Source organism: Eurytemora carolleeae, unplaced genomic scaffold (assembly GCF_000591075.1).
Source record: "Eurytemora carolleeae unplaced genomic scaffold, Eaff_2.0 scaffold318, whole genome shotgun sequence".
NCBI lineage: Eukaryota > Metazoa > Arthropoda > Copepoda > Calanoida > Temoridae > Eurytemora > Eurytemora carolleeae.
Window position 1 is genome coordinate 15,682 of NW_019396228.1, and position 24,872 is coordinate 40,553.

At 33.3% G+C, this 24,872-nt stretch overlaps 3 protein-coding genes across 3 annotated transcripts in view; 1 reads left to right on the forward strand and 2 right to left on the reverse strand.

Moving 5' to 3' along the window:
- The window catches only part of LOC111698752 (putative neutral sphingomyelinase), a 5,463-nt gene extending 4,612 nt beyond the window's left edge, over nt 1-851 (reverse strand). The window contains exons 1-2 of the mRNA XM_023469168.1: nt 707-851; nt 254-363 (exon numbers count right to left, since the gene is read on the reverse strand). Of these exons, the coding sequence (XP_023324936.1) occupies nt 254-363; nt 707-718 (122 nt within the window). The 5' untranslated portion in view covers nt 719-851. The remainder of the gene's footprint in view (nt 1-253; nt 364-706) is intronic.
- A 709-nt stretch (nt 852-1,560) lies between these two features.
- LOC111698740 (putative neutral sphingomyelinase) lies at nt 1,561-2,697 on the reverse strand. The gene is made up of 4 exons (XM_023469155.1): nt 2,587-2,697; nt 2,280-2,368; nt 1,966-2,013; nt 1,561-1,665 (listed from the first exon to the last, which is right to left on the reverse strand). Exons 1-4 carry the CDS (start codon nt 2,627-2,629, stop codon nt 1,561-1,563), a joined length of 285 nt encoding a protein of 94 aa, XP_023324923.1. The 5' UTR covers nt 2,630-2,697.
- A 267-nt stretch (nt 2,698-2,964) lies between these two features.
- Nucleotides 2,965-24,872, forward strand: part of LOC111698741 (DNA polymerase theta) — a 37,142-nt gene continuing 15,234 nt past the window's right edge. Inside the window, exons 1-30 of the mRNA XM_023469156.1 lie at nt 2,965-3,075; nt 3,251-3,359; nt 4,278-4,343; nt 4,969-5,091; nt 5,541-6,074; nt 6,793-6,897; nt 7,404-7,503; nt 8,372-8,424; nt 9,216-9,269; nt 9,794-9,801; nt 10,068-10,098; nt 10,632-10,791; nt 11,313-11,387; nt 11,569-11,573; nt 11,610-11,671; nt 12,906-13,010; nt 13,874-13,957; nt 15,522-15,562; nt 15,660-15,747; nt 16,499-16,568; nt 17,163-17,305; nt 17,642-17,785; nt 19,648-19,735; nt 20,558-20,664; nt 20,868-20,930; nt 21,318-21,484; nt 21,522-21,570; nt 22,113-22,249; nt 23,228-23,333; nt 24,101-24,236. Of these exons, the coding sequence (XP_023324924.1) occupies nt 3,258-3,359; nt 4,278-4,343; nt 4,969-5,091; nt 5,541-6,074; nt 6,793-6,897; nt 7,404-7,503; nt 8,372-8,424; nt 9,216-9,269; nt 9,794-9,801; nt 10,068-10,098; nt 10,632-10,791; nt 11,313-11,387; nt 11,569-11,573; nt 11,610-11,671; nt 12,906-13,010; nt 13,874-13,957; nt 15,522-15,562; nt 15,660-15,747; nt 16,499-16,568; nt 17,163-17,305; nt 17,642-17,785; nt 19,648-19,735; nt 20,558-20,664; nt 20,868-20,930; nt 21,318-21,484; nt 21,522-21,570; nt 22,113-22,249; nt 23,228-23,333; nt 24,101-24,236 (3,006 nt within the window). The 5' untranslated portion in view covers nt 2,965-3,075; nt 3,251-3,257. The remainder of the gene's footprint in view (nt 3,076-3,250; nt 3,360-4,277; nt 4,344-4,968; nt 5,092-5,540; nt 6,075-6,792; nt 6,898-7,403; nt 7,504-8,371; nt 8,425-9,215; nt 9,270-9,793; nt 9,802-10,067; nt 10,099-10,631; nt 10,792-11,312; nt 11,388-11,568; nt 11,574-11,609; nt 11,672-12,905; nt 13,011-13,873; nt 13,958-15,521; nt 15,563-15,659; nt 15,748-16,498; nt 16,569-17,162; nt 17,306-17,641; nt 17,786-19,647; nt 19,736-20,557; nt 20,665-20,867; nt 20,931-21,317; nt 21,485-21,521; nt 21,571-22,112; nt 22,250-23,227; nt 23,334-24,100; nt 24,237-24,872) is intronic.

Sequence of the window (24,872 nt, forward strand, 5' to 3'; positions counted from 1 at the left end):
CCCGAGATTGACAACGAAAATTTCCATGGAGAAAAACAGGGAACAACTAGAAGTTCTCCTCTAAAAGATCCGAAATTCTAAAATGTTAGGCTTTTACCGCTAAAAATATCATTCGTTTTAAATTTAAAGGACAAAAAATGCCAAATTTTAAAGGGATTGTTCGCCAATATCCCCCTTATATTTTTCGCAAACACTTTCTTTAAAAAAGGGGAAAAGCAAAAAATCAAAAAGAATATTGACAAATTTAACAAACCTCAGAATATTGAAGGGCACGTCAGTTGGTTCAGAGTTGAAATCTCCAGCATATATTGTAAGATCAGCTGCACAGCTGGTTAATCTAATCCATTGAGCAGCTTCAAGAGCCTTAATACAGATATAGCGTTAGATCAGCAGCGCAGCTGGTTAATCTAATTCATTGAGCAACTTCAAATACCTTAAAAGAGGCAGGTTATAATTTGATTTTTTTTCTGATGTCCCAGTGTCTAAATTTCTGTATTCCCTACTATTAGTACCTGACGCACCCTGTATTCCAAAAAAAAATAATTAAGTTCCTGAAGCAACCCTGTGTCCAAAATAAGTATATTTAGTACATGAAGTAACCCTGTGTCCCCAAAAAAATAATTTAGTACCTGAAGCAACCCTGTCTCCCAAATAAGTATATTTAGTACCTGAAGCACCTTGTGTCCCAAAAAAATTAATTTAGTACCTGAAGCACCATGTGTCCAAAATAAATCAAATTAGTTCATGAACCACCCTATGTGCCAATTAAATTAATTCTGTACCTGTAGAACCCTGTGTCCCAAATGAATTAAATTAGTACCTATAGCACCCTGTGTCCCAATTGAATTAAATTAGTACCTGAAGCACCCTGTTCACCGATTAAATTAAATTAGCACTTGAAGCAGCCTGATCCCAAATAAATTAAATTAGTAAAAACATTGGACAACAACAGTTTTCTTTATTTCATGGTTCAACCGTTTTGACTGGACCGCAAACATAATTTGAAGTAAACACCTTCAAATGTTAGAGGATCATTTCGGATTCAAATCAGTACCTTCGTGAAATCAAAAAATAAATGCAACAGGAAAAGAATAAAATCGTAAGAAATTAAACACTTGTTCCTATGATATCTTCCTGGATGTTGCCTAACAACACTGTTGTTTTAGTTCGCAGTGTCATAAAGTTTTTGGACAGAAATTTTCTCTTTATCGAGAAAGCGAGAACCTTCGAGATAAAGATAAAATTTAAGTCCAAAAACTTTATAGCACGTCGTGCCAAAAGTGTTATAAATAGTTATCAAGCAACAATCAATTATAGTTTTCTACCGGACCAAGTGTTTAATTTCTTACGATTTTATTCTTTTCCTGTTGCATTTCTTTTTTGATTTCACGAAGGTACTGATTTGAATCCGGATATGACCCAGACCATCTAACATTTGAAGGTGTTCACTTGAAATTCACGATGAAGTGAGTAAGAATGATAAAGTACACAATAGTTTCATAAATAATGTTTTAAAGGATATATGAAGTCTACTGTCTCTTGAAAGATATCAATGCCAAATCAATGAACAAATATATATGTTACCAGTATCGGGTGCTTAGAGAGAACACAAGTCCCGCTACCGATTATCCCATTGTCGAAGAAATGTTGATACGGTAAAACATCCTTAGATCGACGTTTTAATAACAATTTCAATATTTTTGGTGTGCATTATTAACAAAAGGAGGAAAATTAAAAAACAAAATTGTTTCAGATTTTCTTGAAGCAGTTTTTTTAACAAATCGTTGCTTTTTTTATCAATGAAAATGATTGAATTTATAAAGCCAACAAAAAACGTCAAGCAATATTCTATGAATTGAATAGAACTTTGATGAAAAAGGTTTGATACTAAATAGTTTTAATTATCATATATTGGTTTAGATATAGCTTCTATTGCAATTTATTAGACAAAAAAACTCGGTTTTCCTTGGTAAAAGACCGAAGTGATGTGTAGTCTGAAGGAACCCAAAGCTCCTGAAATAATAACTTAAAAAATAATCATTTGTTCCCTATTTCAACCCCCGACTTGCCACGGAGTTAGAGACTGTATTGATATCTTAGAATTCCTTAGATATGATGATTTAAAGGTTATATTCGGCCTTCTTGATTATAAACAGACTTTAAAGGAACGATAAAGGATTTGGAAATGAAATAAGAAAGTATAAAATTCGGCGGTAATCTCCTAAAGAATGATTTTGGACCCCCGCCCCACCCCCAGGAAACCCTGTATTAGATACTACCTGTAGTAAAACTATATCATAAGAGTTTGATGCGAGAAAATGAGAAATTGCTTTAATTCTCGGCTCCCGGTCAGCAGAAATCCCACAACCTAAAACATATCTTACAATTAAAATCAATCAATCAATTAAATGTTCGCGCCGCCGGCACGCCGAATTCTTTTCAGTAGGTCCTGCATAGAGTTCAGACTTACGAAAATGTCGCCATGAAAAGGTTGCAAAAACACCTGACAAGAGGATGTTTTATAACCTCCGGAGGTGACAAAGTACATCCAGAGCATGGGGTTAAAAGTACATTCTTACTATTTACCTATTCCCCAAACATTGAGTGTAAACACTGACAAGTCGGGCATCTTACATTAAATCTCAATTGGCTGGTCTATAAATCTGAAACTATATAACTTGTTAATACACTTCTACAACTTAAAACATTAAAATAGAACTATGCTCGATTGTTGTCCGCCGATTTCAATTTTTCGTTTAGTGTACACTTACTGTACACTTTGTGAAGAAAGACGATGTAAATAAGACGACATTTGAATTATTTTGATTGATTTATTTATAAAACGAAGACGTTGTCTTTTTTTCCTTTTATCTTTTTGTTACCGCGGCATTTTTACAGTGGCGCGCATTATAAATATTTGGATTTTTTCTTGGCAGAAAATAATTTCGTCATTGTGGCAACCGATTTATCCAGTTGATCCATATATTGAATTATACGCTGGGTCTATTGAAACCTGTCTTGTCAGTTCTTCACAAATAATCTGTGTCACCCTTCCTAATGACCGCACAACGTCAGGTCTACTAGACTCACCATTCTGGATAAATCCCCCCTTTCCCCACAATTTATGCCCAAGCTATGACCGGATAGAAGTCTGAATCCAAGTTGACTATGTGGGCGCTACGCCCGGCCCCCTAGCAATATAATCCAATCTTGAATTTTATACACCAACTTAAACTCATTCTTGGCTTAGATAAAGGATGGCGAAAGATACTTCAAATCATGTTGATGCGCCCAAAGACATCCTTGGACCTGATGATCAGGATTTATTTCAAGACTCATTCAACCTTGATATTGAACAGGTCAGTGTACACCGTTTTTGAAGGAATAAAACGCAACATAATAGAACAAAATTACACCCTATTTCGTTATTTTTAAGTAAATATCTTCCTTTTTAAAGATCACCGGAGATTAAAGATCACCAGTTAATTTTCTTTTCTCCTCGGTATCAAAAATATATATACTCCTACAACTAAACGGGAAGATAGAACACACAATCTCTTTTTTCTTAACATAAAAGCCTGGCTGCTATCACGCCAAACTTAAAGGGACGGACCAGCTATGCAAGGTAGTTAAACTGAGTATGCAGTGTGGTGGACAAATTCTTTAGGATTCATTTGAGCCGGTCTGTCCCTTAAAGTAAATTGCATGTAAGGTTGAAATCATATTTTTTAAGAATAACTATTCTTTGTGAAGAGCCATTTAAAAGAAATAAAATGTTTGAATTTCGTATTTGCCTTTCTTCATATTTGTTACATATAATCAAAACTAGAGGAGCTACGAGGTCACTGTGTTGCACCAGTAATGTCGCATACATTTGACCTTCTCCTGTTGTTTAGTTCACACTGTAATACTCCACTTCTTGAAGGGTTATAGAGAAGAATAAAATTGTTTTAAACTTTGTATATATAAGCTTTTCTCATAGTTATGCATATAATTAAAACTAGAGAAGCTAAGAGGTCACAAAGTTGTAGCAGCAATGTTCACATGTTCTGTTTAGTTCACAGTGTAACTCAACACTTCTTGAAGGGCTATTGAGAAGAACACAATTTACTAAACTTTATAAATATAAGCTTTTATTAAACTTAAGCACATAATTAAATCTACAGAAGCAATGAGGTCTTAAATTTGTACCTTCTGTCTAATTCATAGTGTCAGAATTCTTAAGTGCACTTAATTTTTCCAAAATTGATCAGATTTAGATATTTTATAATTTCAAGTTACCGGGTAACAACACGTTAATGATGATGGAAGAATTCACACTCAATTCAACAAGTGATGTTCAGGTATTTTTTAACAACAAATTTGGTATTGTTTAGTTTATATTTTTTACAAATTTTAAGCAACTAGTAATTGATAGATACATGTATTTAATGCAGAAAATCATTTTTCTTAATATTTTATTTTCTGCCCACTCTCTCCACCTATTCACTTTATCTAACTGTGTTGCAGTATTTGTACCCCCCCCCCCCTTCTCTAAAAGGCTAATATGCAGTTCTGGATTTTCAGGATTTTCTCGTCTTCTGTGGAATTGGAAGACGACAGTTAGACTCATAGTTATGATTTAAAATAGTCCAATGAACTTAAAACACAGCAATTGTCCAGTGTACACTATACACAGACCCATTTCACTTAATAAGTTTCAGAAGACCATTTGCTTCATATCAACATCAAACCCACTTAAGATTGCTTAAGTGTCGATTTAGACGTAGAATTTTTTTTTATATCGCAAAATGTTCTATTTTTTACAATTATTTTTCTCAATTTTACTTAATCCTAAAACCGCTTTTAAAAATGCCACGGTTGGAGATTTTAAATTAGGTTTCTCTAATATGCTTTTAAGAGAAATATTCTTATAGATTTCTCAGTCTTGGAATGTCAAAAAAAATATATTTTCCTAACCATTTTTAGAAAAAACTCTCTCCGGGGTTTATATCTGCCAAAACGTTACTGGATCAAAACTCTTCTAAAAAGCTGTCGGAAGAACAGAAATCAGAGAACAAGCATTCTCAAATCAAACATTTAAACCACAAGGAAACAATTATTCAATTAATGATTCATGATTTTTTTATTCTCAAAGTTCCATATAATATATTTTTTGTTTTAAAAGATCCTCCATGTAAAGAGGGTTATGTCTGGTTCACAATGCTACCCTTTAAACTTTATCTCAATAATATTTGGGAGAATATTTGCGAATCACCCTAATTGTATCTTATGTCTTATGTATTACTGTGGAATTTTCTTTTCTTAAGTGATCAATTCTCACTATGCTCGGCATCTTTTTCTGTAGGAAGAAATCCACAAGATACGTTTTCAGAAAAACCATAAATAAAATTATGAGAGAAATCATGGATATCTCATTCATTCCTGATGTTCTTGATCAAACAAAGCTCTAAACGGGGTGTCATTGTAAATCGGACATGACACTCTAGATAAATGAAGGGTCACTCGAATTTACATCTTTAAATTAACAATTGTTACAGACAAATGAGATGAAGAAAAACTCAACCAAATGTTTGAAAGTTAAAAGTAAAAATATCAAGCATGAAGTTTGTCTTGATAAAAAGGAAAATGATCATATTCAAAATATCGTTTCTGACAAAACTCTTAAGAGGGATCAGAACATTCTTCAAAAATTCAAAGGCACCATTGAAATCAAAACAGACGAAATCAAACCGTGTGCCAATTCTAAAAGGACCAGGGTTTCGCCAGAAAAGATTAAATCAAGTCCATCTAAAAATGAAAAAGAAAAGACTGAAAAAGAAGTTAGTTCAAACAGTGAAACGTCTAACTGCCTTGATGTATCGAATACGGCTAAAGAACTGGCAAACTGTCTGAATGTATCTGATACTGCTAAAGAACTGGCTAACAGTCTGAATGTATCTGATACTGCTAAAGAACTGGCAAACTGTCTGAATGTATCTGATACTGCTAAAGAACTGGCAAACTGGGGGCTACCTCAATCAATTCTAGAGAAGTATAAAGAAAAGGGTATCTCGACAATGTTTGACTGGCAGGTAAAAAAATCCATTTTTTTTAAATTCATTTTCCCGTCATTGAAAATTTGCTTCCTGTTTTGGAACAAGCTTTAAAAATATTTATTTGAAGATATTTTTTTTGGTTTAATTGGATAAAGTGTTCATCAATCTTTAAATTAGTTCTCAGTTTTTAAAATAATTTTTATGTTCCTTTATTGCCAGGAACTGATATAATTTGCATGTTTTTCATTTTTTGAAGTTTTAAAGTCAAGTCTTCTAAAAATATGAATCAGGTTGAATTCCTACTGGTAGATGGTGTACTAGAGGGTAGAAATCTAGTCTACTAACTACTATATATTGTCTACTGGTAGATGGTAGATGATAGATGGTAGAAATCTAGTCTACTAACTACTATATATTAGGTTGAATGTTTACTGGTAGATGGTGTACTAGAGGGTAGAAATGTAGTCCAGTAACTACTATATATTAGGTTGAATGTCTACTAGTAGATTGTGTACTAAAGGGTAGAAATCTGGTCTACTAACTGCTATATATTAGGTTGAATGTCCACAGGTAGATGGTAGATGGTAGAAATCTAGTCTACTAACTACTATATATTAGGTTGAATGTCTACTGGTAGATGGTGTACTAGAGGGTAGACATCTAGTCTACTAACTACTATATATTAGGTTGAATGTCTATTGGTAGATGGTGTACTAAAGGGTAGAAATCTAGTCTACTAACTACTATATATTAGGTTGAGTGTCTACTGGTAGATGGTGTACTAGAGGGTAGAAATCTAGTCTACTCTGCTCCGACCTCTGCTGGAAAAACACTAGTGGCGGAAATTCTTATGATCAAGGTTTTTTATTTTCTTATTTTCACAATCTTAGATAAATTTATTTCATTGAAAAGTTTAATTTTATTTTAAATAATTTTAATAATTCCCAAATTATGATTATCTTTGCTCAACCAAAATCATTTTGTAAACTATACATGTATCTCGAAGAGTATGGTGTTGTTTTTGAAATGGTTTTCCCTCTTTTCTCATTTAATATGCTTCAATGGAATTCTTTGGGGATAATGGGTCTTCATTATTTAAACAAATAAATTTAATTATTGTTATTTATTACTCCAATAAATAAACTAAAAACCTTCTTGACTAGTTTTCTACTTTTGTGAATTGATTTTAAAAAGATAATTTTAAAAAATATCACAATGTGTGAAGGAAATTTTCTAGAAGTTTGATTTTTATCACAGGAAAGTAGAATCAGTTATCAACACATGATTTAATCATGGTTTCCCCTTTTAAGATTCATAATTAATTTGAAAACTGAAAACCACCTATAGTTCAACTATTATTGCTAGAGGGTTGTGGAAACTGGAAAGAAAGCAATCCTTATTCTACCCTTTGTATCCTTAGCTCGGGAGAAGATGTTTCATCTGCAGAGTATTCTTGGAGAAACTGGTAATTATTATTATTAGCAAAAATTTTACTTAATTTTCCGTATCTCTTTATTTATACATAGTCAAATGTTGAAAATTCAACGACATCTGATATATGGTAAAAAAACATCTCATTTTTTTCCACGGGCAACGCCGGGCCCTTCAGCTAGTAACTAATATTATTATAAAGATTTATTCACACACAAAGATATAAATACATATATAAATGGTGTAGTTTAAATTTGTTTAAATAATTTTTTTTTTGAAAATACAGGTTTCCAAAAGAAAAGAGAAAAAATATGCAAAATTATGCACAAATAGAAAACATTGATTTTTATTAACTACATAACATATTTATCATGAATGCATAAAATGTCTGAGAACCAAGATAGCAAACTTATAAAGTTCTGTTTATCAATTCCCATACTCCCACTATTATAGCTAGTTAAGCACAAAGTACTAGCTGTATCCATCATTGTACTGCTGTTGCGCCACCAGTAGCACTATTCTTCTCTACACTCTTGGTTCCATTTTTATCAGAATCTGATACACTTGTGGTTCCATTTCTATCAGAATACCGCTTCCTATAATGGATAAATTCACGGACACGTACTCGCAAGGGTCACACAGTGGGATCCAAGGCTTTCTCGAGATCTTCAGCTATATCTTAAGTTCTTCCTTCTCAAGAATATTGAAATCTATCTCTAGAAATTATGCGTGACACTTGTTAAATGTATGTTCAATGTTCATTGTTCACTTGAAATTTTGTTAACAGTTCCTTTGAAATTATAAAATTTAAAGTGTTAGTGTCGGGTAAAAGTCCCTTTAAAATTATAAAATTTAAAGTGTTCGTGTCGGAGTAACAGTTCCTTTAAAATTATAAATATAAGGTGTTCGCGTTGAGGGGTTTATGGGTTCAATATCACCGGCTGGAGGAATAAAGGTATTTATTTATTAATGATTGATTGATAAAATGTTTTCCTGTTTGTTTTAGTTTTTACTTCTGAGCCCATTCTCTCCATAGAGAGTGGTCGTTTAGTTCACGTACTTTGGGGGACGATATGTTGACTGCTAGATGTCTCTTGCTAAATTCTTATCTGATAGATAGATAAATTCACCTTACGCTTGACGACCAATAAAGGAGACGTCTAGTTGTTGACCAATGTAGTTTATGGAAGGAACGACCTCAGCATACTTAATTCATAATTTCAGAAAGCAATTACCTATTTTTCAATCCTATAAACTTGTTGTGGTTTTAAAAGAATTCGGGAGAAGCGGAAATATTTTAATAATGTCGTTAATATTAAATAAACATTGGAGCGGATACAAAACACCGATGTGCAGAATACAGATGCTCGATAAGTCCTTTCCCAAAAGAGAAAAAAAGCGTTAGAAAAAAGTTCATAGAAATATGTTCAGCATTTTATTTCTGTTTTAAAACAAATATTGATATTTTCTATTAATATAAAGTTGTAATCTCTGTTTATTTGTTGTTTGTATGTTCGATCATAACTCATGAACCAACGGACCGATTTGCCTCACATTTTAACTGGGGAACTTGGTAGAACCACAGGATTGTTTTTAGCAAAGTTTTAAGATTATAAATTGAGTGGGTCTACTGTTATAGGAAAAAATAGCTAAAATCGTAATTTGCGACCATGCGCGGGTAAACGGTAACGCTGGGTTCCCAGGCTTCTTAATGATAGTGAAGTTAATTTTGTTTTATCTAATTAGGTAGCTGATATCGCTGTAGCTACTATAGAAAAAGCAAATGGTATCATTAACAGGTAGACGATTTATTGGTAGATCAGAAAACCAGTAGATCAGTTGATTGTAGTAGACCAGTTATCCAGTAGTTAACTAGATAAGTAGATCAGAAGATTAGAAGACCACTAGATTAGTAAACCACTAGATTAGTAAACCACTAGATTAGTAGACCAGTAGATGAGTAGATTAGTAGACCAGTAGATTAGTAGATTAGTAGACCAGTAGATTAGTAGACCAGTAGATTAGTAGACTAGTAGATTAGAAGACAAGTAGATTAGTAGATTAGTAGACTAGTAGATTAGTAGACCAGTAGATTAGAAGACCACTAGATTAGTAAACCACTAGATTAGTAAACCACTAGATTAGTAGACCAGTAGATTAGTAGATTAGTAGACCAGTAGATTAGTAGATTAGTAGACCAGTAGATTAGTAGCCCAGTAGATTAGTAGATTAGTAGACTAGTAGATTAGTAGACCAGTAGATTAGAAGACAAGTAGATTAGTAGACCAGTAGATTAGTAGAACAGTCAACCAGTTTTTTTGTAGACCAGTAGGTCAGTAGTTGATCAGTAGACCAGTTTTCCGTAGATTAATAGGTCAATGGGCCAGTAAACTTGTAGATCAGTGGACCAGTATATCAGTAGAGTAGTAGACTAGTATATTAGTAGACCAGTAGATCAGAATATCAATAGTTCAGTAGATCAGAATATCAGTAGTTCAGTAGATCAGATGATCAGTAGACCAGAAGATCAGTAGATTAGTAGATTAATAGATTAGAAGATCAGTAAACTAGTAGACTAGTAACTAGAGAACCTTAAAGAGGATATCTACAAGAACTCTTTCTTACCAAGGTTAGTTGATGAAACCCTTTAGGAGGATACCTACATTTACAAGAACTCCTTCTAATCAAGGTTAAGTGGTATGCTACATGATTTTCTAGGATGAGGTGGGGGGGGATGAAAAATTGGACATGAAGCTGTTAAGTCCCCCTCCTTCTCTTTTTAATACTTTCTCAAATATTCTTTATTTTTTTATTTTATACTCCGTTCTCAATATCCTGGAAGGGAAATATTATGTTTTAAGAAGAGCAGGAGGAGGGGGGGGGGTTCATGATTTTCTTAGAATATATTGTACATGATACTAAATTATGGGGCCTTTTTAAAGTACAGCCTTTTTTTAGAAAGTTTTTTGATTAGATAAAAGTAAGTTTTTGTATTTGTTTGCTTTCTCCACTCTCGGGTTGGATTAATCGCAGAGGAGTCGCAAGGTGACAAAGCCACACTCGTATTTCCGCATAACATGTTCATCGTCCTAATACTCGGATTGGGCATTATTTGCGTCTATTGAGTTATTTTGTCTAAATAATAAAAATTTTAAAATCTAGATTCGGTTTATGTCGAGTTCACCTGGCTCTGAAAACTCTGTTCAAATTATCGGAATGTCCGCGACCCTACCCAACCTCTCCGACCTCTCCCACTGGCTGGAGGCCGGCCTCTATACATCAACATTTAGACCGGTTCCTCTTACAGAACTTGTTAAAATAGGTGATAGTACAGATATCAAGCTTTCAATGAGTTTTCTTAAGATTTTTTTAAAATTGAATTTCTATTTTATATTGCACTCTTTCAGGAAGTAAACTGCAACTTCTTCGTAATTTTAAAATGATTTTTTAAAAAGTTAAAATATTTTTTTATAAATGAAATTAGCCAAACCATTAAGAAATATTCATAGCCTGGATCAGAATCCGATTCAAAATGAAACGGATTCCAAAGCACCTAAAAGAAAAAACTGTAATATTTTAAGAGTTAATGGGCTTGTTAAAGTCATTTTTCAATGACCTTCCATTGCAGGATTAATGACAATGCCCTGTATAGTTTTGTCTGAGTATGAATTAGAAATATTCTATATTTTTGACTTTATCTTAAACATTACTAATCAGATTAGGGTTTCAGGGGAGGGTTGCAACGACAGTTCCTCAAAGAAATGCATTTTCTTGTGCTCCAGATAATAAATGGTGGCCCAAAATTGGCGTCGTCTATACAACAAATAAAGTGCATATTTTTAGGAAGCACTTTATTAAACAAAGATCTAGTTCCTGTAGGATCTATTCAACCTGTTGTTCAAATTCCAAACGATACAGGTAATTTTTGTTTACTATCGTCGTATATATCAATACAATAAAGACGACTTTTTAAATTTATTTTCATCTTGCTTTCAAAAACCATGATACACATGAACAGCTTTTCACTGTCTACTTGCACACTTGTAATTTGAATTTAAATAGAAATGTCTTTATTTTATTGATAAANAAATACTTAAAGGGAGTGTTAAAAAATTTTAGAAATTATTCCCTTTAATTTAGGATTTTTATTTGGTTGGTAAACCTGCCCCTGAAGATACCGATGAAACCAGTTGTAACACCAGGTAACGATAATGCGTACAAAACATTAAAAATTTGATATTGACCTCAAAGGCGAGTCTTTTTCTCTTTGAAGTATTTTACCACAAAATTCACCGAAAAGGCTCCTTTTTAAATTAAGTTTGGGAATAAGAAATATCTACCCCTGTCACCCTATGGCCTGCATACTCATTACTCATAGTGCAAATCACCAAAATTGGTGACAATTTGAATAAAAAATGTTGAATCTCTCTTGACGATTTGTTTGAGACCAAAGGATTTACTTGTTTAAACTCAAGCCGCTAATTTTTGGAGTCGATCAGTATTGCAGCTAGTATGTATTTTTCCTTTGGCCGGTCAAGCCCAATCCGCAACATTTGATAAAGCAAATCCATTAGATTAAAGGGACTGTACGCCTAATTTTAAATGACCTGAGCTGGGAACTTTAGAATGGATAACCTTTAATCCCAACTAATTAATCTGAATATCCACTGTGGAAACTTTTCATTTTAGTCCTTAATCCACTCTTTTTCTCTCTCTTTGGATATCTCTACATTGTTTTCTCCAATGAGAGTGCAGGAATATAGTTCGTAAATTGTATTGACCAATGACAAGTCTTGAAAATAAATTCTATCCCATGAGAGAAAACCGCAATTTCAATTAAATAAAGAATTTGTTGTCGGCCATTTTGTAAATTAATCGGTGAAGAAAAATATTTAATTACGTTTGAGATTTTTTTATACCAATTTTAACTAATGTATTAATAAATACATGGGTGAGAAATTAGGTTAAGGCCCTTCCAGTCAAGAAACGATCAAATCTGGCGTTCCTAGAATCAAATTTGTTGATCTAAATATTTAATCTCGAGATTAGCAAATAGAGTGGATTTAGCATTAATCTCGATATCCACCATTCTAAAGTTTCCAGTTCTGTAATGCAAAGATGGCAGTGTCCGATTTACAACGTTACCCTTGAAAGCTTTGTCTGAATAAGTATGAATTAGATATCAATGTTTTTGTTTCTTCAAACTGGTTTATTTCATTTGCGGTTTCTCTGCAAATGTGATTTGCGCATTTTTTGTTTTTTAAGAAGTAAAAACTTTTCAAGTCAGAAAAACGACGGTATCTTCCACATTTTTGAACATATTAAGGTTGTAAGAGTACAGTTGTCATCTTTGCATGGAGGGTAAAAGTTACAGAATGAACTGGATGGGTCTAGATTATTCAAAGTATCATTATTATTGATGTTATTATTCTCCAGGTTGAAGCTACAGAATGAACTGGATGGATCTAGATTAGTTGAGGTTCTCGAACAATTAAGAAGATGTCCATCTGGTTTAGACAACACCCTGGCTGCAACCCTTAGGTCAGTTTTATCTGTTAAGGATCTGCAAACGTAATCTCCATTTATCTAGCAGCATGTCTGATTCACAACGGAAGTTTGTAAACTTTAGTTTGATTAGGGAGGAAAGAGATATCATCATTTTTAAAGCTGAAAATCGATTGCTTTCCATTGTGGTTTTTTATTATATGTGACTTATACTTTATACTTTAGAGACAATGAAGGAAATAGTGAGAATTCAAATTTTTAAGATAAAAGAACGACGATATTTCCTTGTTGTGACTCAGCTCAGATAAAGATTGCAAGGGTATCGTTGTGAATTGTACATCCCACTCTGTAAATAGGGGGGTCGCTTGAACCTTCTAAAATGTAAATGTTTGGGAAATGATGTAGAAAGAAAAACCCAAAAATGTAGATATTGTTGTATTAAACCATGAAGATAAAAAGAACAACTACGAAAATCAGTTTTAAGCTTTCTCCTCTCTCTTAATTCCAAGTCTTTCTTTGTAAAGTTTTAAAATCCGGGTAAAAGATTTGCCTTCAATGTTTTTATAAACAACTTATCTCACTGTTAAAGCAGGTTTACTGGTTTACTGTTTAGAACTAGATAAAGTTCTAATCTCTGTTTGGGTGTCTGTCTGTTTGTCTGTTTATCCGATTATAAATCATTGATCCTGGACCGATTTGCCTCAAATTTTGTTTGGGGAACTTTACATAATAACGGGAATGATCTTAATTTGATTTTGAGATTCTAACTGGGTCCACTTTTATAGGGAAAAATGGCTAAACTCGTAATATACGACCAAGCGCGGGTAAATGGTGGAAGTTACTATGAGTACCCTGGGCAACGCTGGGTTCCCAAGCTAGTATATGATAATTTTGTAAAGGTTTGGAGTTGGATTTCATCATGCAGGCCTAACTACAGATGAAAGAGATGTTCTTGAAGCAAACTTTAAGTCTGGAATTATCAGGTAGAAAATATTTTTTATATTTTTTTAATGTAATATTTTATCAGTGCTTAGGATCCGGATCCGCAAAAATATGCGGATCCACAGATCCGGATCCTAGGGGTAAAATATCAACCCAAAAACTGGCAAAAAAAACTTTTTTTCTCTCAAATCTCAAGACTGAACTGTTGAAAAAAAGATAATTTCCTGATCGATGAATGGTTCATCAAGTTTAAGCGAAAGAAGAAGAAAAATAATTTGACAATTTTGCTTCGTTAAAAAAATCGGTAATTAAATTTTTTTCCAGTGCGAATCCCGGATCCGGGTCAAAATTAAACGGATCCTTAGCAATGATTTAAGTGTCTTTTAAGTTTTAAAAAGTTGATAAAATGAAAGTATTTCTTTTTATTTGGTATTCGGGTATTGAGAAACTTGAAAACTAGGACGTATCATGTCAGCTTTTTTACTAGTTAAATAGTTAAAGGATTTGAATCTCTGCCACAAACACCGATTTTCTAATCTCTACATCTTTGCAACACAATGTCGTAGACCTTGGATATTTTAACTGTTACCTCCGTTAATCAAAAATTCTAAGTTTTAAATGTCAAAGGTTTATATCCTCAGGTTGCAAAATATAGCGACTAGAAAATTTGAGTTTGTGGCAACGACTCAATTCCTTCAAGGATTAGAAATTTCGTAAAAAAAAGAGGAATTATTTTTGAGTAGATCGGAAGAAGGTGGTCTGTGGGTTCCCTATCAGATCTATCTACAGGGGACCCACAAAGCATGAGACTGAATCGACGACTTAATACTCTTATAATATGACGATCCCAAGTTTAAATTAAGTCTTCTGTCTTAAAATGGTCTTTAAATTTCATGAATTATTTAATGTATAAGCAAAGAAAGAAAGACGTTTATAATTGCAAGATTTATTGGAGTAAAAACGAGGCAGAGTTCATAATTATCTTTTTAAATTATTTCAACTCAATACCATAAATCAAAGGTGTAAGAAGAGTACCATTGAAAATCGGGAACGCCATTCTATTAAATGGTCACTTGAAAATGACTATGTGAGTTTTACTAATAAATCCGAAAAAAATCGGATTTCGACTTTTTTAATTTCATTATAATTTAATTGAAAAATGTTATCAATATATTCTTCAATTTTTGGTCGACTTATTTATTACACTGCAAACTAGACAGAAGGAAAATATAAAATTCATGTAACATTACTGCTACGACTTTGTGACCTCGTAGCTCCTCTAGATTTGATTTAACGCACAAGTATGATAAAAGTCAATTTATCAAGTTACATGGTAGAAATTTTAAACATTTTTGTTCTTTTCAATAGCTTTTCGATAAAAGGAGTTCTGATTGAAAACATATAATATTTCAATCTTACGTGAAATTTACAAATCCGGGCTGAAAAACCATCTCTCAGGCGGGACTTGAAACTCCAGGCAGTAGAATGGACCTTTCCCTAACACTCATGATTTTATCATATTTGATTTGGTGTGAGTAAACAATGCTTGAGCACATATTAAGATATTTTTGATAATAATGTTAAAGATCTGATTTTTCATGAAAGAGTGATAGAAAACACACAAACTATCACGTCACCCATATCACGCACCTCTGCCCCTTCAGTAAAAGTAAATTCAACCTATATGATAACAACTTTATATATACAGATACTTATCAATGTAATTTTTTGACAATTAATCTGTTTGTTCTAGGAGAGTTATTCTAAGATGTCCTTTAACCTACAATGGACAATTAATGGACAAGCTGGCCTATAAACAGATGGTTGGCAGGAAAGGAACCAATCAAAATATTTTCCTTTATTTTTATTATGTTTTGCAGGATATGAACTTATGCTATTTTTATATTTTATTTTATCTAATTAAAGATTAATCAGTTAGGAAATAATAATTTGTCAAATGGTGGTCAACATATTAAAATTACTCCAAATTTGACCAAAGCTTAAAACTTTAGAATGGTGGATATCGAGATCAAAGCTTGATCATCTCTTTTTTCAAATCTCCATACCAATTTAGTCTTTAGATTTATTTCTAGAGATTAGAGATGCGCTCTTTAAATTTTGAAAAAACCGGTTTTTATTTTTCCCGCATTTGTGGTGTCATATCAATTGGACTAATGATCGATTGAACGAACGTAAGTTTTAGATTAATGTTTTTTAAGATGAACATTCAAAAGGACCATAAAATATGTTTTTTAGGAAGTTCATATTAACAGATTAAATTTATATTTGTTTAAATGCTCTAAAAGTCAGCTTGTCAACTGTTGACTTTAGTTCAGTCGGATATTAGTCCAATCGATATAGCATCGTAATTTTATTACATGTAGTTTAGGAAATGTGATATCCAACGGGAGTCGATTAAAAATAAAATTAAAAGCTTCCACAATGGAAATTCAGATCAAGCTATCAGGATTAAAGATATCCATTCTAAAGTTCCCAGCTCTGCTCAGAATATTTTGGATTTTGTAAATATTTTATGAAAAACTTTAAAAGATGAATTGTTAAAAATTTTTGATTTTGATCAGAGCTGGAAGAAAGGGTGTGGACACTGCTGGAGAAAGTATTCTTATTTGTAAAGAATCAGAGCGGGAAAAGGCGGGTGGAAATAATTTCATAAAATATCATTTTACAATTTCAGCGGTTTTGGCGAATTGTAAGGCTATTTATAATTAATGGTTTTCTAGTTCTGAGCTAAAGCTTTAGAATTTTGGATATTGAGATCAATGCTTGATCTCCTTTGTTTATTAATCTCAAGCTTAATTCGATCTCTAGTTTGCATCCAGAAAAGTGTATAAAATTCAACCAATAGAGTGATGTATTCAGAATACCGAACTACCAATCAGAAGCCGGAATATTTGCGCGCTATCAAATGAGAGAACTCTCATTGGTTGGAATCTGGAAAGGATATATGAAAAGAGAGAGAAAAGCGGACCATGCAGGAAATTAATAATATCCACATTTGAAACTCAGATTAAGCAATCTGGATTAAGGGTATTCATTTCTAAAGTTCTCTCAGCTCTGAATGGATTGCGATAAGATTCTTAAAGTTTTCATACACAAGTTTTTACGAATTTATGGGGAAAGTAATTATTTTTCGAGATCAACGCTAACAAGTTTCAGTTTAATTTATTTGGTTTTGGGGGGGAAGGTGGCTTGATAATTTTTGTCATTATTTACCTCTGCGAGAAGGTTAGAGAACTGGTTGGCGGTGAATCAGAACCAGTTTTATCCTGCCTAGCTGGAGCTGGAGCTAAGCTGGCCGCTAGCATGAAGAGAGCTATTCTAGAGGTCGTAGTCAGTGGAGCTGCTACTACTAAACCAGAAGTTGAAAAGTAATGTATACTTAACTGTTGTGCCATTCACACCAATATACATATTATACATTACAAATTGTACCAAATTTATTGTGTATAATGTATATTGTATATTCTATGTGTGTAACCAAATTTATTGTGTATAATGTATATTGTATATTCTATGTGTGTAACCAAATTAACATAACTATTGTCCCCAAATGTATGTACAATGTACATGACACATGTATCATGTACCAAAATGTTTTATTTTCCCGAATTTATCAAGTATACTCCCTTATGAACATAGAACATAGATTTTGTACCATAATTATAAATAACTTCATCATGTACATTAGGTAACTAATTAACCAGGTATGCCTCGTGTACCCTGCTCTCTGCCCAGCTGAAGGTTGGTCAGGGTAAGGAGGAGGAGGAGGAGAAGAGTATCAGGAGTTGTGTTGAGTTCCTTGAGAAGAACGAGTTCATCAGATTTCAGGGAGGGGAGCAGGCAGACAGGTAATCAACATCAACCCCTCCCCCCCCCTTGTATTTAATAATAAACTGTTTTTTACTTGAGGTTAATTTTTAATCAATTTTTTGAATTATGAAAATATCGCCTTCGTTATTTAAAATCGTTAAAATTGTAGGAATGTCGAATTCTCAAACGTTACACTTGTATTGTATGAAAATTGAAAATATTATGATAAATTTAACTACAGAGCGTCCCATATCATATTAGATTATCTCCAACCTTTAACACCGAAATAAACCCTTAATACTCGAAAAACTTATCATATTCCGCAAGAAAATCCTTATATAAGCCTTGTGTTATTTTTCAAAATGATTCATTCTAATGAAATATTCTAATTAGTCCCGAAAATCGTAATTTAGACCCGTTCTCGGTCTCATATGATGTAAAACACCCTGTAGTAACTACATTTGAATGATTCGGACTTGAGAACACTCCCTTTAAAGGACTGTAGATGTATTTCAAGTTACTCTCCATTTTAGAGGAGCTTGCCATATTCACAACTGTATCATTTTAACCTTTGTCTGACCAAAAAATATCATCTGTTTTCTATCTAGAAATTGATAACTTCTATTAGTGGTTCCTCTTCAAAAGTCAGATGCGGATTTTATGCAACAGAGGTATAGAATGAAAAACACAGAATTTCTGCGACAGAGTTTCTGTGACAGAAATCATTGCGTCTCTGACAAAAATACGAACGATATCTATGCCATTATTGTTCAGATAGAGTTTGTGAAGATACCGTTGTGAATCGGGCATGCGTCTCTTGAAAATATGTCTACAGTCCCTTTAAATGATAATCCTGAGGCCGAATTTAAAGAATTTGAGCGGCGGCTTAAATTTAAGCCGCGGCTTAAATATAATTGGTTTCACTTAAAATTGTATTCAATGTATCAAGATTTTAGCCGATGCTTAATTGAAACCGGTTTTTGGCGGATTTAAGACGCGGCTCAAATTCATTAAATTCGGACACTGACCATACATAATCCAATCCTTGAGCCATCTAGGGTTATTACTAACACAAATTCCTTATTATTTTTACGTTTTCGGGTATGTTTATGTTTATGTTTTGATTATTTTCAGGACTCCTGGCGGAGTATATAAGAAAATTTCAGATTGTTGTCATGATATTTATAAGGGTGTGTTTATCACATTAATATGCAAAACATTATATTTAATATTTACGAATATCTAGTGCATCAAGATTAAAAATAATGGACATTTTTTTCACTTTATTTGGTCGAATTTTATTTTATTATTTTTTTATTTGTTTTTATTTTTTGACATTTATTTTTAATTTGGCCTTTCTGTTTTCTTTTTATGTAGTCTTTTTTTGGCTCTTTTTGTCCCAGCAATAGAAACTAGAACAGATTTAATTTTTTTCTTTACATATTTAGAATTAAAAGTGTTTAACGTTGGAGCAGTTTTTATATCCATGGAGAAACAACTCTTAAACTAAAAAAACTTTGCAAACATCAGTTCTACAAAATTGGCACGAAATCAAAGAGGATTTTCTAAAATTCTTGTAATTCTATTGGATGTATCAGTTAACATAGAAAACCACGTGCATTTATCAACATTATTAACACCACACAGTGGACTAGAGTCAATTTGAATTCAAACCGGACTGACCCTTGTGCCGGCCTCTGTGACGTGCAGCAAGTACCGGCCCTACCCTATCCTATGCAGGCTCGGTTTTAACTTTGATGGCGCTGACAGACTTTTTACAGTACCTGGCCTATCATAGATCTATTTAACCTATCCCACTAGCTTAGTTCAGTGTGACCGTGAATGATTTATAGGTTTCAATTAAATCAAACATGATGTCCGAAAATTGATATTTTCCTAGATATGTTGCTTCCCGACTTGGACTGGCCTGCCTAGCCAGCTCACTAGCACCAGATGAAGGTCTTACAGTTTTTGCTGAGCTAACTAAGGTAATTTTACTGAGCTAATTAAGGTAATTTTGCTGAGCTAACTAAGGTAATTTTGCTGAGCTAACTAAGGTAATTTTGCTGAGCTAACTAAGGTAATTTTGCTGAGCTAACTATAGATAGAAAATTAAAAATAAAAAATTCTGTTGTTTCGTAGATTACATCTTTTTATTATTGAATAAGCATTTACTTGTAGTTTAAGGGACTGTCAGTGAAATTTCAAGTCACCCTCAATCCTAAGATTGCAATGCCCGATGGCCGATTTACAACGATACCCATTTAACTTTTAACTTATCGCTAAATAGTGATGGTAAAAAGTAAACAATTTTCTGCGACTTTTAGAAAATAAAATATTATTATTTATAAAATAAGAATGAGATATCCATGTTTTTTTTATTTTGAAGGTATTAAGGGGCTAGAGCTAGAGTTCTCTATGACAGAGCTAAGAAGAAGCTAGAACTAGAGTTATCTATGACAGAAGTAAGAAGGAGCTAGAGCTAGAGTTCTCTATGACAATGACAAGGGTTTCAGTAGATTAACAAGGATACGACAACATTGATCAGTCCAGGGTTAAAGGGTACTGTTTGGAATCGGACACGCTACTTAAAGAAATGGAGGGTCACTTGAAATTTCGCCTACAGTCCCTTTAACAAAAATAAATTTCTCTGTAGTTTCACTTCTTCCTTGACGATCAAAATTATTTGAATGATTCAACGGCTATCATTGGTGAACAGGAAAATTTATAGAACTTGTGGCCTTTTTATATTTTCCCAAGTCTGTAATTTATTTGAAAAGAACTGTTTAAACTTATAAACACTTTTGTAGGCGCGAAGACAGTTTGTTCTGGAGAATGAACTTCATATTCTTTATCTTATTGTTCCAATATACGCTGCTGTTTCCTGGCCAAGACTGGATTGGATGGCGTTTTTAAGGAAAAGATGTGCGATGCCTATTTAATTTAAAATTGGATTGTCCAATTTCTATCAGGGTATCTTTGTCAGCCAGTTTGTTAAATTCCGTCAATTTTTTAGTTAATTTTTAAGTCTGCCATTTTGTTTAAGTTAGCCATTGTTTAAGTCCACTATTTTGTTCAAATCAGCCATTTTGTTTTAGCCGCCATTTTGTTTGTCTTTAGCATGTGGGAGGAGTTACCAGAGGATATGAAAAGGGTAGGATTAATAGTTGGAGTCGAAGAAAGGTAAAATTTAAAGGGACTGTAAGCGTAATTTCAAGTGACCTTCTATTGAAGAGAAGGATCCCCGATTTACAACGGTACCCTTTAAACATTAATATGGTCAAAAACACCAAAGATGCCGTCTGACTTTCTGACTCGAAAGATGTTTAATTCTGATAATTTCTCCATTGCTTTTTATAAGCAAGTAATGCGTAAGTCACTTTCGCAGAGAAACCACAAATGAAAAAGTTTTTACTCGCGTAAATTCGATATTGCCATCTTTGCATGTAGGATCAATTTAAAATACGCTTACAGTCCCGTTAAGTGAAGTGTATCCGTGTACACTGCACAGTGCACAAGCTGTATTCATTTATTCCTATTCCTTAATATGTTGTATCCCACTGTATCCAGGTGGATTGTCCGTGCAATGCGTGGTACAATACGAAGCGGAGAACCCAGTCAACGAGATGCTCTAGCCATCCATCAGAGATTCTATACAGCTCTTGCTCTTCATGATCTAGCGCATGAAGTTCCATTGTCGGAGGTGGCAGCAAAGTACGGGGCAACAAAGGTATTGGATTTCCATTTGCAATATGCGCAATAATAGCGCAAAACTACAAGCAGCTTCTACCTTTGCCGGAATGGTGACAGTGTTTTGTGCCAGGTACATTCAATAGATAAATATCTTTTTGTCTCTCTGTCTCTTTCTGTTTGTTTTTCCGGTCATAACTCGTGAATCCCTTGACTGATTTGCCTCAAATTTTAATTGGGAAACGCGGTTGAGCCACGGGAATGTTCTTAGTTTGGTTTAAAAATTCCAAGTTCAGCGGGTTGAGAGAAACTTCCAGTCAAAGCTGGGTTCCCAAGCTAGTGTACTATATTTTGATGGAAAAGAACTTGCTTTCCTTTCAAATTTCTTCCTGTAACACATCCTTTCCGACTAAACTTTTCATTTCCTCAGTTTTCTACACTTCCTCTGATCCAATTTTATTTCACACAATAACATTTTCAACCTTAGCTTTTTAAATATATTTTCATATGATTAATACAAAATTATTATTATTATAAAAGAAAAGAATTGCTTGGTTTAAAGATTATCATTATTCCCTTTATTTACTATTTTCTATTTTTAACCCTTCTACCCACAGACATTCATAATTTATATCATAAATAATAATAACTAGAATGAGAATGATAATTTGGTAGGTTGGGCTGGAACAGTCTTGAACTCCTGCTAGGACAGTTTCAGGATAGATTAGAGTTTGGTGTGAGAAGGGAGCTCATTGATCTCTGTAGGCTGACCAGCGTTGACGGAGCTAGAGCTAGAGTTCTCTATGACGGAGGTAAAAAGGAGCTAGAGTTCTCTATGACAGAGGTAAGAAGGAGCTAGAGTGCTCTATGACGGAGGTAAGAAAGAGCTAGAGCTAGAGTTCTCTATGACGGAGATAATAAGGAGCTAGAGTTCTCTAAGACGGAGGTATTAAGGAGCTAGAGCTAGAGTTCTCTAAGACGAAGGTAAGGAGGAGCTAGAGTTCTCTATGACAGAGGTAAGAAGGAGCTAGAGCTAGACTTCTCTATGACAGAAGTAAGAAGGGGCTAGAGCTAGAGTTCTCTATGACAGAGGTAAGAAGAAGCTAGAACTAGAGTTATAAAAACGACTAATACCGAAGAAAGTAGTGTCCATACATATTCAGAAAGATTCAACATACGACTTAGACCGTAAAAAAGTCTATTTAATTTCAAACAAATTATTCAGATATTACAACCTATAGTCATCGATTACCTTTCGCTACATTTTTATATAGTTGACTTTTCATAATATGTTTTGATTTTATTTTTTAAAATAATATTTAGTTTGCAACTTGTTTTCGAACATTCTTGGAAAATATGAAAATGTCGTCTTCATTACCAAAAATCCTCGAAACAGGAATAAATGTAACTCTCAGATCATAACAATTAAAACATATTATGAAAAATCAACTATATACAAATGTGGCGAAAGATAGTCGATGACCAAAGTCGTATGTTACATCTTTCTGAATTTGTATGGACACTACTTTCTTCGGTATTAGTCGTTTTTAACAATTTTCTCTTTATAGACGCAACAGATGAAAGTAAAATTAGTAGCGATCAAAAGCGCTTTTTTATCACATTAAGCCTATACCCCCTTTCATTTTCGCGAACACTCCCTTTAACAAATTAGAATATAAATATTCACATCTAGCTTTAAGCTGATTTATAATGGTTAAACATGTATATTTTAATGATTAAAAAATCAATATTTTTTAGTAAGTGGTAATTTTGAATATCCATTAATCTAGGTTTAGAGACAGTAGCTTTGTTAGCTGCAGCAGATCCTGAGGAGGTTGAGAACATTCTTCATAGTGCACAACCTTTTAGAAGTTCTATAGATAAGGAAAATTCAAGGTGATTATACAGGGGTATTCTTTATAGTACGCAACCTTTTAGAAGTTCTATAGATAAGGAGAATTCAAGGTGATTATACAGGGGTATTCTTTATAGTGCACAACCTTTTAGGAGTTCCAAAGATAAGGCGAATTCAAGGTGATTATACAGGGGTATTCTTCATAGTGCGCAACCTTTTAGGAGTTCTATAGATAAGGAGAATTCAAGGTGATTATACAGGGGTATTATTTATAGTGCGGAACCTTTTAGAAGTTCTATAGATAAGGAGAATTCAAGGTGATTATACAGGGGTATTATTTATAGTGCGAAACCTATTAGGAGTTATAAAGATAATGAGAATTCAAGGTGATTATACAGGGGTATTCTTTATAGTGCGCAACCTTTTAGAAGTTCAATAGATAAGGAGAATTCAAGGTGATTATACAGGGGTATTCTTTATAGTGCGCAACCTTTTAGGAGTTCCATAGATAAGGAGAATTCAAGGTGATTATACACAGGATTATATTCTTCTTAGTGCGCAACCTTTTAGAAGCTATATAGAATTATCTCTAGATTGTTTTGAAAGATATATGAATGTTTCATATCCAAATCTTCCAAGATCTACACTCAAACAAAAACAAAATGTTATCTTGATTAAATAATTGATTTAAAATGTTATAATTTTTTTGAAAAAAAAGTGTTTTGTCATATCAATTAAAAAGCAATGTACAGTATAAGTAGAGGGGATATAAATATATATTATACACCACTAAAAAATCTATTTTTAGGAAGATCAGAACAGTTTTTATCTCTGGGAGGCCTCCGATGACGGAGGTTGAGGCTGCTCGGATTATGGTCGACGAAGCCAGAAGTTCCTTGAGGAGGGATTTAGGGATTCAAGCTGGTGCCTGGATACCAGACCAGGTGGATTCATAATTATATATATTCTATAAAAAAATATTACATTGAAGGGGCTGTAGACTTTATTTCAAGCTAGCTCAGTATTAAAGATATGGCCGATTCACAACGTCGCCATTAAAAGCTTATTGAGATCAATAAGAATGAGATATCCATGTTTTTTTTATTTTGAAAACTGTTAATTTATGATTTTGTTTCTCTCTAAATGTGACTTTTGGATTTCTGCTACATAAACAATGGTGGCAATAGTTCGAATTTAACACTTTTCAGAAACGGCGATTTATTCCGTGGTATTGTTTAGATAAAGGTTTGAAGGGTACCGTTGTGAATCAGACATGGTCTTCTTTAAATAAAGGGTTACTTGAAATTATAACGTCAGTTCCCTTAAATTTATTGTTCACCGTATTATTCATTTATGAAAACTCGAAAAGGAAAGTCATTCATTTATTCATTTAGTCATCCTTTCATCCTTTCTTTTTTCTTCTTTTTTTCCTTTAAAGCTTTCATTCTTTCATCCTTTCTTTTTTTCTTCCTTTAAAGCTTTCATCCTTTCATCCTTTCTTCTTTTAAAGCTGTTATCCTTTCTTCTTTTCTTCCTTTAAAGCTTTCATCCTTTCATCCTATCTTCTTTTTTTCCTTTAA